Source organism: Cariama cristata, unplaced genomic scaffold (assembly GCF_000690535.1).
Source record: "Cariama cristata isolate BGI_N322 unplaced genomic scaffold, ASM69053v1 scaffold11269, whole genome shotgun sequence".
NCBI lineage: Eukaryota > Metazoa > Chordata > Aves > Cariamiformes > Cariamidae > Cariama > Cariama cristata.
The window spans coordinates 29,926-47,378 of NW_009635293.1; the positions used below are offsets into that span (position 1 = coordinate 29,926).

At 36.4% G+C, this 17,453-nt stretch overlaps 1 protein-coding gene across 1 annotated transcript in view; it reads left to right on the forward strand.

The window, feature by feature from the left end:
• Positions 1-765: 765 nt before the first annotated feature.
• The window catches only part of LOC104167271 (mitochondrial 2-oxodicarboxylate carrier-like), a gene marked incomplete at both ends in the record, with an annotated part of 46,618 nt that continues 29,930 nt past the window's right edge, over positions 766-17,453 (forward strand). Inside the window, one exon of the mRNA XM_009707480.1 lies at positions 766-849. Within this exon, the coding sequence (XP_009705782.1) occupies positions 766-849 (84 nt within the window). The remainder of the gene's footprint in view (positions 850-17,453) is intronic.

Consider the following 17,453-nt stretch of genomic DNA (forward strand, 5'->3'; position numbering starts at 1 on the left):
TATTTAGTTGAATGTGTTGGCTGCAGTTTTAAAACAGCAAGAAATATGGTAATCTAACTGACATGATACTTAGTAAAATAATATAGTTTCTTAAACTCACTGTTGCTATCCATAAAACATAAATAATGAGATGTTTACAATATTAAATCGTAATCTTGATTTTCCTTTCAAGGCCACAAGCTTCCTGTTGAAATCTTTATTGTTGTCAAAAAGTGAATAGACAAAACAAGGTTTTAATTAAAATAATTAATTACTTGCTTTTGTTGTACGTCTTATTATTAAATTATGAAAAATGAATGGTGCTGTAATTTCTGGTCATGTCTCTGGTTGATTTTTATTGTAATTGTGTCAGATATAAAAAGAAACTGCACAGTGGATTAATTTCATCGTGAAACACATGATAGTATTCCATTTCAGATTTTCAAAAATAGGGTTTGACTCAAAGACTCCCATTAGTCTCAATGGGCTTTGGATCAAGCACAGGGTTAACAGCTTATTTTTCAAACAACTAGAAAGAGGTGTAAATGTCAAAGGTGATAGCTATACTGTGAGTTCCATAAACTACAGAAAAAGTTACTCTATTTTTCCTTAGTTTAACAGCTTCTATGAAAACAGTGTTAATAAGTATATTAGGAACAGTATATAATAATGAATCAGATATGTAAAAAACTCCTTTAAAACTCCTTTTATATAATAATTGGAAAGTTAAAAGTGACTTAAAATCCCTGACTTCTCATGCTGTGATGTAAATTATATTTTTTTTAGGTTCCAAATTCAAAGAGGGAAAACTGATCCGACTGGTTACAAGAGCCTGGGGGACTGTTTTAGGACTATTTTCCAACGAGAAGGGTAAGAGTATATGTTTTTAAAATTGTCAATTTTATGTGACCTTTTTTAATCACCCATTTTCCAGACATTAGATCCTCTTTATATTCCACCCTTTTTTGCAGTTGCCAGAATTTGGCAAACATGTAGTGTTATATAACGAGCACAATTTGAAACGTCTTAGCATTACTTACCCTCACAATACCAAATTTTGCTATTAGGTTAAGTTTAAAGACCAGAATGTGCAGCTGTGTAGGGACACCAGGGCAAACACTGCTTCAGTACTGGCAGCATCAGTGTAGTGCAGTATCTAGGCTCTTGTATATTCTTGTCCTGGTTTTCTGAACTAGCTCAGCCTGAGCCATGACCGGTTCAGTGAGGTACCTGTTTCCGAGCTCTGATGAACAGGCATTCCCAGTTAGCTGCAATAGACAGTGTTCCCAGGACCTGTATGAGCAAAATTCCACGGCTTTTCAGTTTGACAGAATATGGAAAAGGATTTATGGTCCTTACTCACCTGAATCGTACTATCTTCAGAAGGTACCACTGCTCTGAGCCTGAGCTCCTCTAAGGGACTTCCAGATCCAGAAAGGCATTTAAATACATGCTTAATTTTATGAGCAGTCCAGTTAAAGCCAGTGAATGTAATGGGACTGATCATATGCTTAAAGTTAAGCCTGTTATCCACAGGAGCTCTTCGGGAACTGGCCTTTAATCACGGTAACTCTAATCAGTAAATCCCAGTTTTGAGTAGCTAGCAAGCTTTCCATAAGAACTTTGTAAATACAATAGCAACCCATTTTTTGTCCATATATTCATCAAAATGGAACTGTTCTTATATATAGTAGCATAGATACCATGTATGGAGGCAGTATAGGTGCAATGAGGTGCGGACCTCTTGTGTCCACAAACTGTACTGGAAAAACAGAGGTGAGATGAGCGGTGAAAATTAAGAACTAGACACTGCAAGTTTTGTTTCTTGCAGTCAGGTTTAGCTAAGTTACACAATGTAAGTACATAGATATAGAACTGGGTGGTTTGAAATGCTAAAGTAGGGAGATGTAGAGAAGTTTCATTAAGGTGTTCAGAGAGGAAGTTGTTAGATTTGCCCTTATCAGTGGTAAATTCATTTTTGATTAAAGACTAATGTTGTGCATTATCACTGCAAGGCATTAAAAAGCTTAAAAGCTAAAAATATTTCACAAAAATGATAATCTGGGGCTTCTGGGGTTTTCTAAGCTGTGTATATGTTAATTTTTATTGCTTCTCAAAAGAAAACTACGTTTTCACAATAGGAAAGTATTAATATTTACAATCATGTCAAGCTATTTTTAAATACAGAACTATTTTCAATACTTACATGAGTGAGCATGAAAATGCTATTTATCTCATCCAAACGCACTGGTATTTTTATTTTGTTGAACTATTCACAAAATGTAAAATTAAGAATGGGTAGACATATCTGCAGAACGAGTCTAAATCAAGAGACAGCTTCCAAGTTAATTGATTTTATGATCTTATTTTATTGCCTATATGATTATATTGTGTAACTGGATATTTGTACAACCCATGTGTATAAAATAGTAGCAGGACACTGCAAACTTCGAAGTACCATACAGAATACAGTTCCCTTACTATTTATTGTTATTTGGAGGAGGGAAATAAGGAAACAAATATTCTCTGTTTCAGTTGTTTTACATGTTGTGATTTTCAAGTCCTTCTCAGAGACATAGCTATCATTTATTCTATGGATTTGACTCCATTATTATTTTCCCAGCATTCAGGCAGTGTGCTGCCTAACACCTATAAACTGTTTGTGGAGAAACGATGAAGGGTCTGAGCACAATAGTCATCTGTGAATGAACTGCAGAAGGGAGAGATGAAGATTGTTGGGTTGTTTGGGGTTTTTTTCTGTAGAATGCTTGTGCCGCAGTACTGGAACCAAACCAGAGTATTTTTTTATATTTATATCAAGGCATGACTCTTGAGCAGGAAAAGAAGATGATTACATTGAATTATTATAGATTTAAATTACAATTTAGCAGTGGACTACACCAAATTCCTGTTTGGCTAGAACTAATACAGAGTTTTACTTTCTGTTGCAAAAGCAGTCAATACTGATGTAAACAAAAAGCATATTCTGTGAATACCTATTTTTCTCCAGGAAGTTAGACAGAGGCAGAAGGTCACATTTAAACAGTCATCAGTAGTAAGCAGCAGGAAAAAAGGAGATGAATAATCTCAGATACAATATAATCTTAAATTTTGGCTGAAAAAAATGTAATCAACTAATCCTGAAAAACCTGTTTGACTCCATGAGTCTTGCATTCCCATCTGCACAAGTTGTCCCGTTTCTGGAATATGGTGATTATGACACTTGTGAGGGAAGTGAGAGAGGTGACTGTGAAGTATTTTAGTGGAAACCTTGAATCCTGATAACCCCCTCCTTGGGTGACCACAAAAAGATGCAGAAGAGAGCACCAAGGGCTTCACGTTTAGATACTAAGCAAACGAAAACAATTTATGAGGTGTTCAGATTCAGGTGTGTCAATCTGGGAGAAGGTTATAAGAAATTCATTCATGACCCATGTTTATTTCATATGGGCAATAAGAAATACCCGTGTTGGTGTGTAGCATTTTTAGACTGATTTTCTGAAATATGTAATTCAGTATACACTGACTATAAAGAGTCTAGGCTTCTCACCAGCACTCAGAATTCCCTACTGACATATGTGATTTTGTGTTAAGTTGACTACAAAATAAATTAAATAAAGGATCATAGTGGGAAAAGAAATGTTACTAATAGCCTGCTCCTGAAAATGTTTGTTTTCATTTGGGAATAGTGCTTATGCTCATTTGTACTGATATTTTCACTAGTGGCAACTATGGAGCTAGAATGTCAGAGCCCAGTTCAGACAAGACACTTCCTAATGGCTTAATTTTTTGACTTTGTTACGTTGAGGTTAACTATGCAGAATCAGCCTAGGAAGTACTTATTTTCATGAATACATATGCAAATGTTTCATTTACTGCAATGCCTCTTACTGAAAATTAACCAGTATTATGTTACTACAGTATCACAGTAACAATCTGATGATTTCATGGAAAGCTCCTTCATGACAAATAATGGCCAGGATTACTTTAACCATCCCTCTGATTTTCTCCTCATTATAATGAAAAGAACAGAGGAAATATTTCCAGTCTAACCACTAACAGAACACTGTCTTTTTCAAAGAATCTGAAGACTCCTTTATCTTCACAAAATACTAGAAATTTCTTAACAACAACAACAAAAAAAAAAAAACCACAGAAAAAAAAGCCCCACAAAAGCTCTCTTCCCCCAAACTTTGAGCGGCTCTTTAGATGGAAAATTTTCTCCGCAGGGAATTAAATTCTTCAAAGAAGAATCCATCCCTTGAACTCTTTTCTTGTCTTACAAGAAAATGGGAGCCACAAAACATAAAATTTAATTGAGACTCACTAAAGGAAGGCTCAGTCAAGCAGAGCATTAAAGGTCACATAGCTTTCTATTAAAGGGAGGCAAGAGTATTAACTTCAGGGCTTTTGCGAACTTGTGTTGGGAGCATCCAGTCGCTGCCAATTGCACGGGGGCTGCGGCGGCAAGAGTCCTCTCAGGTGGTGAGCAACCCCTGCGCAGCTGGATTCACTATGAGCCATGCGTCCGAGCTTCTCTGGTTTCGCTTATGAGATGATGCATGAATTGACATATCTTTGACAGCAGAGGTAAACCCACCAGGAGCATATCTGTTTATTGAGGAGTGACAGCTTTATAGCCAACATAAAAATAATCTGATGTTTATTGGGGAAAATGTTTGGATACAGGATTAACTGGAACCATTAATAAAGAAAACATTTCATTCTTTTTAGATCCTACAAATAAGAAGTTAGATTATGTCAAATGACCAATTTTTGTATCATCGTCATCTTGACTGCATTTGTATTCACTCACTTTTTCTTTGATAATGACTTAGGTTTGAATATGAAATGTAAGAATAAACCAACATTCTAGCTGAATGTATATGTTGCATTTATATTAAAGACACATGGTGTTGTGTCTCATATTAAGAATGGAAAATTATGCCCATCTGCACTGTCTTAATTTGGAGTTGCAGCATTAAAATGATGGATGCTGTTATTCGAGTCTGTAAACAACTTTGTTCTTATAAACTTGGATTTTCATGGGCTCATAATTTTAACAGTAAATGTTCTGGGTTACAGTTGGCTTTTTTTTGGTAGGCATTCAGTCAAGAAACCTGTTACTTTCTCATTCATTGGTTAACTTGCCTGAAATAGAAAGGGTAGCAGTGTCCTGGTTTCCAGTTTTATAACTCAACGCTTAAATAAGTTACAGTTTAAAGTGCTGTTAGCCTTTCTTAGAACTAGATCGTCCTGGGAAAGTGCAAAACACAATTGTCATTGATCATTTCAGACCTCATTACTTCTACTGAGTTATTTGATTATTTAAGTTGAATTTGGTTTGGGAAGGAGCAACTACCTCCATGTTTACACAGCCCAATAGCTTTGTAACTATTCCTGTCTTGTTCTCAGCGCCACCTTACCATTCTCTTGTGCCTATATTGTCTGTATGACCACACACCTTTTCTTTAATACGCGACACCCTGACTCATACATTAGTGGGATTAGGTTATAAAACTGCATAAAACTTTTCAGCTATGGGTGGAGTAGGTGGGGGAACAGCCAAGACTAAGCCAGGGCTGGGTGAGTGCAGAGTTGTCAGACAACATGCAGAAGCTGGAGGGTTCCTGTTTTCCGTGATATCAGCAGTCATTCATCAATTAAGGAATTTGATAGCACTGTCCTTTGTCCTGCCTCTATTCATCAGCTGTCTGTCATGGTAACAAGTGCTAGAGAGACTACAGCAGTCCTTTTGATGGCTGTCCCAGCTGGCTGCAGATAATACTCCACTGCCTCTAATTGCCAACAGGTCAGGGAAGGAGACTTGCAGGATTGCCAGCCCTGCAGGCAAGCACTGGCCTCTGGCACTCACCAGCAATCATCACCACCCATTCCTGGGGCCCAGCCTGGATGTGTGCTCTTCCAGCTGGGCTGAGGAGACCTGTCAAAAGGCTGCCAAATAAGTGTTATACAAGATACAAATACTTGGCTACCCTGCGCCTGAATCCTTCAATGAAATTGCCGACCAGAGAAGTGTGACATGGTCAGTCATGCCAAAAATCCCTTTTCCCAGCGAGCAGTTCTGAAGTGGAGATTCATTTCCACTTACTGGAGGCATAAATTCCTGTGGTATCAAAAGACCAGACTAGGCTCTACTTTAAGTGCTCTGAGGCAAGCAGAAATGGTAGATTAAGATGTTATTTCCCCTCACAGCTATCTGCCCCACTCTTTGGTTTCTTGTTAGCACTTCATACCAGGAGGAGCAGAAATTAACTGGGACCCATACTTGCTTGCTACCTTCAAGAATGTTGTTTTAGTAGAGACCCACCTGCGCTGCCAGTTTCAGAGACTGTGATCTTGCAAACTGAAGTACAGGCACCTTTTCTCTTCTGCCCCACTACAGAAACAGTAACTTCCACTTGAACACTGAGGAAGGTCAGCTAGAACTTGTACTTTAGAAATATCTATACATAGTTCCACCTCTTTTCCAGTCCTACCAGCCTGCCTCACACTTATGAGCTCATTAATACTTGTACAAACCTTGCTAAAATGAGACTGAAGATGCAAAAAAGTGCACTACAGTACCAAAATGTCTATCTGTATCTATCCTGATGCATCCCCATAGTATATTGCTAATTTTTCTCCTCTTTATCCCACACATTGTAGAATTATTCTGTGGGTCACATTATGCTACACTGGCATCTCCCTGCTATACTACTGTGTCTATTGCAGACTTCACTAAAAACCTGTGATTTAGAGTATTAGAAATAATTATCACATTCTTGTGTGAAATAATATCATCTGAAATGTAATTGCTGAATCGAGAACTGTAACTGAAATTGTGAAGAACAGTATATTGGCTTAAACGGTGAACCTGTGTGAAATCTGTTGGCTTTTGTGGGTAGAAATTAAAGTCTTTGTGCTGAATATTTGAACCCTTGTGCTTGCTTTGCATATCTTTAAAGAAGAAATGCTCAGCATTAGTAAAACTAGTATTTGCATACTTTCAGGGATATGTACATAATTAAAATTATCAACTGTTCAGTCTGTCCATTTACTTTTGGAAGTGAGTGATTCCACTTTCTTTACCATTTTTTCTGTTGGTTGTGACTTGGCTCTTAGAGGCAAACCGCAACACTCCTCAGCAAGCGCCTTCACGCTTGTGCAGTTTGGGAGACAGAGTTCACATGGCCCTGTGAGGAATGGAGCTCACAGATCTGCAGTGAAAGGAAAAAAGATGCCTTAGCGTAGACTTTAGGTGCCCCACGATAAAAGAATTTCAGAATTTCTTCTGGGTCATTAGCAAGAGTTCCTTCTTCATGATCCATGACACATGTATGCAGAGTAATAGGTCTGCTTTCCCTGTAACTGTTCTTGTGCCACTTACTCTGCCTTTGCCCCATGTCTTACTCTACAGAGACCTACATGCAATATCTGATCTTACTGTTTTCAGTTTCATTTGGTTGTCTGTAGTTTGTTTGGACTTGTGTCTTTAAAACCATCATTTTGGTTCTTACTCTGAATGGATGTTAGACCATAGACTTTAAATAAAGGTACAGCCTTGAGTAAAATCATCATTAAGACTGCTTTCAATATTAGAGAAGAGGAAGGTGGAAAATTTGACTGACAGAATTTTCCTGATGATTTACTTTAAGATTGTGATTTATATTATGCTCACAAGGTTTTAGATCAAATATGGCCACAAAGGAGACATCTTTTGTGTATCTATATGAAGGTGATGTGCATTCTGCTTTCTTTTGTAAATAAACATTCACATTTGATAATTCAATTTTGTCTCATTTCCCAATGAAGACAGCAGAAATCTCAGGAAATCCTGAGGCATCATTATGTTTTAAAATGTGTGTACATATGTATAGGCATGCTTATTTATAAAATGCTCATGCATGCTCTTAGTCTCTAAGTAGATAAAAATTAACCAGTTCATAATCCAGTGAAATTTTGCCAACAATCCCAAGTGACTGGATGCATTTCCAACACTAATCAGTCATGAAACAAAGATGATACTTGTTCTTTTATCCTGTAGGTCTCAAAACACTTCATAGAAGAAGGAAGTACCATTATCACAACTGTACAGATGGGGATGCTGAGGTGTAAACTGCCAGGGAGTCAAGTAGATCTGGACTGGAGCATGCACACAGGTGGTTCTCATGCAGCAGCCTGGTAGCATGTCATTTGTTTGCCCCATGGTAGCTTGTTGGATATTAGGAAGAGCTTCTTCACTGTAAGAGTCGTTAAGCATTGGAACAGGCTTCCCAGGGAGGTGGTGGACTCACCATCCCTGGAGGTGTTCAAAAAACATTTAGATGTGGCGCTTCGACACATGGTTTAGTGGGTTTAGTGGGCATGGTGGCATTGGGTAAAAGGTTGGACTTGTTGATCTTTGAGGTCTCTTCCAACCATAATGTTTCCATGTTAATATCAAAGCTCTGAGGAACATGTGCATTGGACATAAAATTGCATTCTTTGATACAGGCTCCTAATTCAGAAGGAGTCTGAAGACTTATTCAGCAATCAATTTTGTGGAGTAGTTTGTCTGAGGGCATACGTGGAGGTAGTGGCAGTTTTAAACCTAAAGCTGGATATCCTGACTTTAAGGCTAGTGCCCCGTTCAGTGGACTGCGCTGTCTCCAGATAGTAGTATTTACAGTGATGTTACTGTCATGAGGTTTTCATCATCCCCTTCAGGCAGGAATTCTCTGTTCCTGACTGGAGATTCCCTACCCCCATCTTCATATGTTAACACTTGAAAACATAAGAAATGGCTCTGGAATGTGAAAAACGTCTATTCCCAGTTTTATGTGCATAGCACTCTGAAGTACAATGAAGTTGTACTGGTGTAACTAAGGGCAGCATTCGGCTAACTGCATTTTTGTTGCTGATGGACACACAATTTACTTGCAAAATTTGAGCTGGTATATATGGCAACACAGTGAAAAAGGACACTCTTTTAGAGAGTCACTTCTCAGAATCATATGCTTTAAAGAGGAGACACATGCTTATTTATTTCCCATAGGAACAGAACACAATAAAATCATGTAAATCTTATAAGCCCCTTAGATATAAACAGGCCAGACCTTAACTGGCATTAGTCATTATCATTTGCTAAGGCCACTGGAGGTACACCTGTTCACATTGGGTAAGTGTTTGTTCTGTATTTTTTAAAGGTCCAAGTTTCAAATATTTTCATAATCAGATTGTTTTAATCTTAAAGTTATGATTTCTTGAGTGTCTCTATTTTCTACTAATTTAACATAAATAGAACACATTGTAGTATTAGTATGCATAGCAATAGGTCCTATGGGCCTCAGTTTGGAATCAGATGACTGCATTATAAGATGCTTAAACTTACAGTAGTAAGAAGATACCTACAAGAATTGTTTACGATCCATTTTAATCTTTCTACTCTAGTTAGCAAAAGATCAGCAGAACTTAAGTTTTTTGTCCTTATGATTTTAACATTCAAGAATATTTATCATTTTAACACATTAGGTTCCTTTTGGTTTCAAACATCTTGTTTAAATAGATCAATGTAGTAACTATGCTTCTAAAAAAACTCCTTTTAGTCCAGTGTATGGAAAATATCATACTATCCTGTGTCATCAGATTCTCTGAATGTGTTTATGTTCTCTGCATATAAAGAACATGTCTGCCAAATTTGGTAGCCCACGATGATGGCCATGAATTTTTCCCACTTCAGTAATTGGTTCAGCTTGAGGGGCTGCAGTATTTCATAGCTGTGACAGAGACATTCCCCAGTGCTCCAAGCAGAGGTTTGCACCTGGGGCCCTGGTGGGGACGTTTCTGCCCGGCACCATTCGCCCTTCTTCGAGCAGTGATGTGGTGCTGCATCTGAGCCCTGAAACCTCCCATGCCTTCAGGTGCAGTTCCTGCTGCGTGGAGTGGAAGGGTGCTCTGCAGGCAGCCTGTCACAAATAACTGGAACTATGAATGCAGATTCTTTGAGCGACCCTAAACCACTCATTTGCAACACAGACGAGCTGCTGAGCCGAGAGCCATCTAGAGTTAGAAAGCTGGGGAGAGCTCGCACACAGTGTGCCGTACATGTTGCCCTTCTCCAGGGCTTCCTTGACTCACCCAGGGCTGTACGAAAATTTCCCGCTAATGAGAAGCTTTCTGGTCAGAAACTGAGACCCCTCTGAGATTAGTCACAGCTAGGGCTGCATATCCTCTGAGCAAGGATTTAATGAACTAATGTTAAGGCTAAGTGGCCAAATTAAGCTTAAGTAATACTTTTGGATCATGCCGCTTTTTGGAGATCTGTCCCTACACAACTTGCTTGTTCAGAAATGGTATATATATATATATATAGTGCCATCAGAGTCTCCAGAACTGAAACCTGTATTTTAAAGGTGGGAAACTGATTCTAGCCCTGATGGAGGGGTGGGGAATCTCTCAAATCTAAGCCGGTGCAAGGCTGTCCTGCCCAGCTGCAGGCAGATAAAAAGATCTGAAATCTATCTGAAACCTCTTTCTTATCAAAGGTAATAGCTCTGAAATCTGATGATGACATTGTCAATAGTCAGCTGTCAGAATTAACTGTTTATCTGTTGTGTAAATCTAGCCATTAACATTTAACATTTCATAAGCACAATAGCAGATGCATCATGAGATGCAAAATTAATTGCAATTATGTGTTGTGTTTCTTTAAAAGGCAAATTGTTATTTTTAAATGTTACTTCTTTCTCCGTAATTTGGGCTTCTAGTAGCCATTAATTGTTAACCTATTCTTTAAAAGAAAAATTCCGTTGTATCAAGGGAAAAAACGGTGACCACAGAACAGATAAATCAGTTTTATGTCCTTAGAACAGCTGACTTTACGCTTTTATTACACTGTTTGAAAAAGCATCTTTTCATCTGGAAGGAATCAGCGTAAAATGTGATTGTCAACACAACAAAACCAGCTTTCTGTTTAAAATGGCTGCTCGTGAAGCTTAGAACTACAGTTTTGCCAGGATTTTCTTTACAGACTTTAGTTACTAGAACCAAGAGATTTTAGATGGGATGTTCACAGGAAATACCTGGCAGACAGTGTAAAATGCAAAGTAAAGCATTTTTATTTAAGTTGTAGGAAGCATGCATGTGAAAATGAGCAACAGTGTTTTAGGTCAAAAGCTTTCATTTTAAAGTAGAAGTTTATAAGTTGTAGTTTGAAGCGAGCAAGAGAAAAAATCCTCATTAATTTTTTCATGTCTTGACCTGACTAATCAGACAACATACATTTAGCATATTTCTTAGACTACATTTCATACTTATTTATAATGACACTATTATGCCTCTCTCTCATCTGCATGTCTTTACCTCATCTAGTTTAATTCTCTTCCCCGGTTACATCTGAAATCACACTCCTTTATGCCAATCTTTTTGATTACTATAGTCCTTAGTTGTTTATTTGTATATAAATATATAGGGAGCTCAATTTGAGCTCCTAAAATTTTTAAATCTCTGAAAAATGCAGATGAAGATCCTATGCAAAATAAAGTATTGCATTCAGTGATAAAACAATTGACTCCAGAAATAATTGAGCTTTATATTATGTACATTTGCTCATTATTTTAACTGTAAATTATGAAGATGTAGTAAGAGTACATTTACCTATTAGAACAGGTACAATTTTTTCAATAATCATAATTTCTTGATTTCAGGGTAGGTTAATTATACATTACTTATAATATTTTTACTTACAACTTTGTATTATGCCATAGTCTGAAAATATAGGTATCCTCAATTTTTTTTCCTAATAAATCACTTTGGTTTCTTTTTTAATGTTGGAAGATGAATAGCATTATGTAAGAAACTTCTAAAATACATCTTTGTTAGAAAGACAATCTTTCCCTGACAGGCTTCCTTTTCTTGAGTTGTAGAGCTGCCGTTGCAGCAGTAACTGCCAGGTATGCTGATCATTCATCTCTAACACCATTACCAACCACTCTTCTCTTTGCAATATTCTTTACTTAAGTTGAGTCTTCCTGTATATCATGCTTCACATTCTGGAAGAAATTTAGTATGCTGGATGTTGAGAATATCTATGCTTGACCATGGAGGAGACACTATTCCTCTAAAGCAATGCACCAACTTGAAATAAAACGGCAATGTAAATAACTATGAATATTTGATAGTTATGTAGATTTTCCATGGAATACATCTTAAATAAAACAAGGTAAAATGAGGAATTAGCATCAAGTATGGAAATATTTTAGAAGAATGTATTTCTGTATAATGCTAACTCATATTTCAGGGCACATTGCATTCCATATGACTCTAAGAATCAGTCTCTGAAAAATAATGTTTATTTTGCCTGTTATGCTATTTGCCTCTTCAGAGAAAATAAAATTCTAAATACATATGAGGTTGGTTTTTTAGTTTTCATGTTCTTTGCTTATGCAACTTTTCTTACAGCCTGCTGTGGTTCTTTACCCTATAAATAACAATGCTAAATTGAATGCCATAAAAATAATTTTATTTAATTATAAAAATGTCTACGTCAAGTGTAGTGCGTGTATAACACACTGCATCTCCTTACAGGAATGCATGCATGTAAGCACAGATAAAATGTACCGTTGCATTCTGTCTGTCCAGCATAGAAAGCCTCTTTCACAGTAAGCCAGCACACACTTCCTAGTAAATTTCTGAAGCTCTTGTGTGGCATACAGGGCAGTAACTCTGAAGCACTAGCTCCAGTTGCGAATACAATATCAATTCCCATGCTTTTTTTTTACAGCTAGTCTTCAGTGTTTGTGTATTTTTGCGTATTATGGCTTTGCCTGAACTTGCATATACACTGTTTTGTAGCTGACTATCATGCACTGGGTGTCTCAAGTACAGAATGATCTTTTAGGGTTTATTTTAATCTGATAAATGGAATTTTCTGTAATAAGTAAACACCTCTGCATCATAGGAATTTGGTAGCCAAACCCAATACATCTATTCATTGTTCTTTGTAGCAGTTGAACTCTACAGCAGGGACAAATACTTCTACACTCCTGATGCCTCCTAATCTAGATAGAGGCTCAGATGACTTACTGTTAAAACATTTCTTAATAAATCTCTTTTTTTTTCATTATTTGAATCACACATAAAATCCCACACAAAATAATTTTATATCCTGACTTAACAAAAGTCAAGTTATGATCAATGTACCTTCTTTTATTTGCAAAACCCCATTTTATAACAAATCTAATATTCCACTTACATCTTAAAGTGAAAATATACATTCAAATAGTTTTCTGTATAAAATACTTTATAATATCCAAAAATGTCTTAGATATTTTAAGAGCTCATTTTTTACAACACTTTTATTTGGAAATATCGTCTATCTCCAGTATGAATTACCATTTAGTATACAGGTAATATTTATTCTTTTTATTGCTACTGTGATTTAGAAGAATTCATTTTGTGAATAAAAGTAAAGTACTAACTAATTAGCATTTGAGCCTTTGTTTTAGTATATTCTCACATACTATGCCTTTACCTTTGAAAACACAAAATAGTATACTTGCATAATATTCAGGTTTTCATACGTTTATTGGGTCACAACATATTAAAGTATTTCATCTCAACTTTTTCATCTTTTCTTAATAAATGGGTAATTTAATTAAAATATCAAAACTAATATAGCTTTCCTTTGGGAAGTGTGTAAAAGGCAAACCAAAACTTTCAGTTACATTTGTAAAAATCCTGTGCAAATGAAATGTATTGTCATAATTTTGAGAAAAATAAAATGTCTCCATCAGTATTTCATCAGCTTATGTTAATAATTGCAAATAATTAATAGTTTTTCAAAGCTGTAATGTTATAAAAAGAAAAATAACTAGATTTTTGTACAAATTTTTGTACGCTTTCTCCAAAATTTTACAATAGTCATTTTGTCTAGTGTTACCTAAAGAAAAAGAGAAAAAGGCAATTTAATATATTCCTGAGAACAATTTTAGTGGTATAAAAAGTGAAAATTCGACTAGTGAGCAGTTCAATATAGGCGGAGTTAGCTGTCATTGCAAAATGCTGGGAATCAGTGGCAAGAAAGTTTTCCTCAGCATCCTGTTTGGGAAAATGCAGTTTTAGAAGTAGGTCTTTCTAAGTTACCATGAGGGAATGCTCGGAATTTTGTCTTTCTACCAAAAAGGATTAGTTTTCCCTTGATTGTCATCAGTTTGTTAGGTTGTCCTGCTATTTAAGCTATTAACGACTGGTGTGCTGCTTGGTCTCAGGTGATCCATAAAAAGGAATGAAGCCTTGGGAAGGTAAACCATCACCAGACTGGCTCGGTGTATCACCCTTCCATGACGGAAGCTCTTTGTTGAGAATTGTTGGCAATTGCAGCAGTTTCTAGCCAAAGATAAGAGCCAGCATTCTGGGATAATGCCCTCGATCACACACCTGATGACAGACTCCTGCATGCAAGTTTTTTCAGGTGCTATGTTTGCTCAGTAATCCTTCAGTGCCAATCTTTTCTAAATGGTGAGCAGGTCCCATCAGTAATGGACATCGGCCATTAAGCTTGTAATATTTGTCATATATCAGGTTACGTCTTTGTTACTGCAATGTGATGAATGGATGCTGTTATGCTTAGAGAAAATAAAGAAGTGCTATAAATTTAGCAGTCAGTACTAAAGGAGTTGCTACTTTAAGGGCCTGATTCACATCCTTCTGAAGTCAATGGAAAGTATTCTGTTGGCTACAGTCTTTATATCAGGCCTTTAATTTTCTTTTAATTTTAGTGTAACTCTTACTTTATGTCTTCATGTTTATGTTCTGCACAAATGTTTTGATTAATCATGGAGGCATACAGAGAGTTGATCACAGAACCTGACAGGTCACTCATGAAATAATCAGAAATGGGATTGGGGTGTTCAAAAATGCATACAGTATTCCTTGTAGCTGGTTTTTTTCATCATCCCAGTAACTCCTATACCGGATTTTGAAGTCTGTGCTCTGATTTTATGCTTTATTGGCTTGTTGGCATTATTATGGAAGTTACTCTGAATGAAGATAGAGTTTAAAAATTGTCAAGGACACTAGAATCTGTCCATGGCTAAAGGCTGAATTGTGTTTCATGCTGTTTGCAAATTTGGGGGGGAGTTCAGATAGTGCCCAAATAATTTATAGTTCATTAAAATTCTTTCTGGTGACATAAAGATAATGAATTTCCTTTTTATATTCTGGGATATAAGTAAACCTAATACATATGAAAAATAAGGCACTGTTTTGAGGGATAAGCCATACAAGTGTTAGCCTTTGTTACTAGCCTTGTATGCACAGCAGTTTAAGCCAACGAGTTGCTACTAAAATGTTAATTCTAGCAACATCCATAAAAATTCTGTACAACTGTTTACTTACTAGCTAGTATGTTTGCTGTAGCTACTCCAATTTCAAATGACATAATAGATATCCTGCTTCTGGGAGACAGACTATCATCTTACCATAATATAGACGGCGATATGTGCTGCTTAAATCTATACACTTGTTTTTAAATTATAATTAATCTCCTCAAGTTCAACCTGTAATTGCTATACAACTCTCATTTTCATACTCAAGCTAGTGATAGTATTATATAAAGATTTACTCATTCCTGTTGTTTTTTAAATGTTGGTGCTCTCCTTTGTGCTACCAGTGAGATGACCTAAATCATATATAAAAAGGAAAATGAGCGTACATGTTGCAAAAAAATAAGAAAAGTCAGTCAGGAGAAATACATTGAAACTTGTATATTTTGGGATGTAATGTTGAGAGTGAAATGCATTCTTAGCAGATATTTGACGTAGAAAGGGTCTGGGGAACTGTGGTAGTTGCAAAAAGAGAAGCAAAAAGAGAAGGAAAGAAGATGACACAAAGACAGGAGTGGAAGAATAAAAAAATTTCCAAAACTGTGAAAGGGTACAGCATACAACTGGCATGTATCCTTTTTGGTTTATGTAAGCAATAGTATTTGGTTTTCAGTAGAGGAAAAGAGCAAATTTGAATCCAAACGACTCAAAGTTTGCAGATCCTGGTTCTTATTGCTTAGATTATACAAATACTTTAAAATTCTATTTTTCAAAAAAATAAATCCAGGATCTTTGACCACTGTAAGTGGCTGCTACTTATCTATTTCTTAGGACCTTCCTTGATTCCTTCTGTGCCAGTTAAGTTATTTCATTCAAAATGACGCTCATATTGCCTTCCAGAGCATAGCATGTAAATTCGCTTCTGTCCTGCTGTGTGATCATTATACTCTACAGTGCCGTAGGCTCTATATAAACAGTACACTATTTCCACATTCATTAGTGACCTGCAAAATTACAGATTATTTGCCAAGTTCTTCTGTGCTACCTTTCTAAGTCTTTGGGTATATTACCTAAACCTGTGTTTAAGAGAACATATTAAATTACACACTTCTTAATTTTACAATTGCCCTACGTTTTACGATATCCAGCACGGAAAGCAGAATTAAGACACCTATAATTCTGTCATGTAAGTAATATGCATGTATTGTGCCAACAGGTGTCTAACAGGCATTTCTACAAGTCTACATGGGAATTGTATGAAATTTGAATTCATATAAAATTGTGTAGACAGTACCTGAAATATATGGGCTTGTCATCACCTGTTATACTATTTTCTTAATTTGTTTCTTTTTTTTTCAATTGCAATTCTTTTCATTTGTGAAGGGTCTTGTTCTTAATCTTAGATTGCGTTTTCATTGTCATAGAAAATGTTGCAGATAGCAATGGTGAAATGTGGGGATGTCCGATAGCGTTCCAGCTAGCCTTGGATGTCTACATTTCCTACCTTAACTGATGCATGACCAAAGCTTCTACTTCTGTGATTCATCTGAGACCACTTTATAAACACCTGTGAATAGAAATTCTCTCACTGGAAGAAGTTAGTTAAAAAACAGTTATATAAGTATATGTGTAACTATAACAGAAATATCTAAATGCCACTGCTTGCCCATCACTGAAAAACAGCTGAACGAAGAATTCTGTTAGCCCTCAGGGTTTGCTACTGACTTCATATGTGTGCCTGACAGTCATTTCATCAGAAAAGAAACTAAATTAAGCACCTGTTTGTGTTTAACAGGACTTTGAAATTCTTAAACATGTAGGAAAAGATCTGCTTTGTCCTTAGAGCCAACTACAAATCTTGCATAGCAGCCTACCAAAGACCACCCTAAATAAAGGACACAAATGATAAAGCTGGCCAAACCAGTGTGGGGAGAAAGATGTGGCTACTATAGGCTACTATTTTTCCAAACTGTGGTTATTCTTCTTTTAATTTAAAAAATCAGAATTAACTGGAATTAAACTACTCTTTCTGGACTATACCAGAAAGTTTGGATTTGATACTCGTGAGACAATAAAAAATGCCATGTCCAGAAAAAGATATTATCACTTAAGTCTAAATCTCTTATTGTAAGAAAGCTCATGCACTTGCCAGGTGGAGACACCTGATAG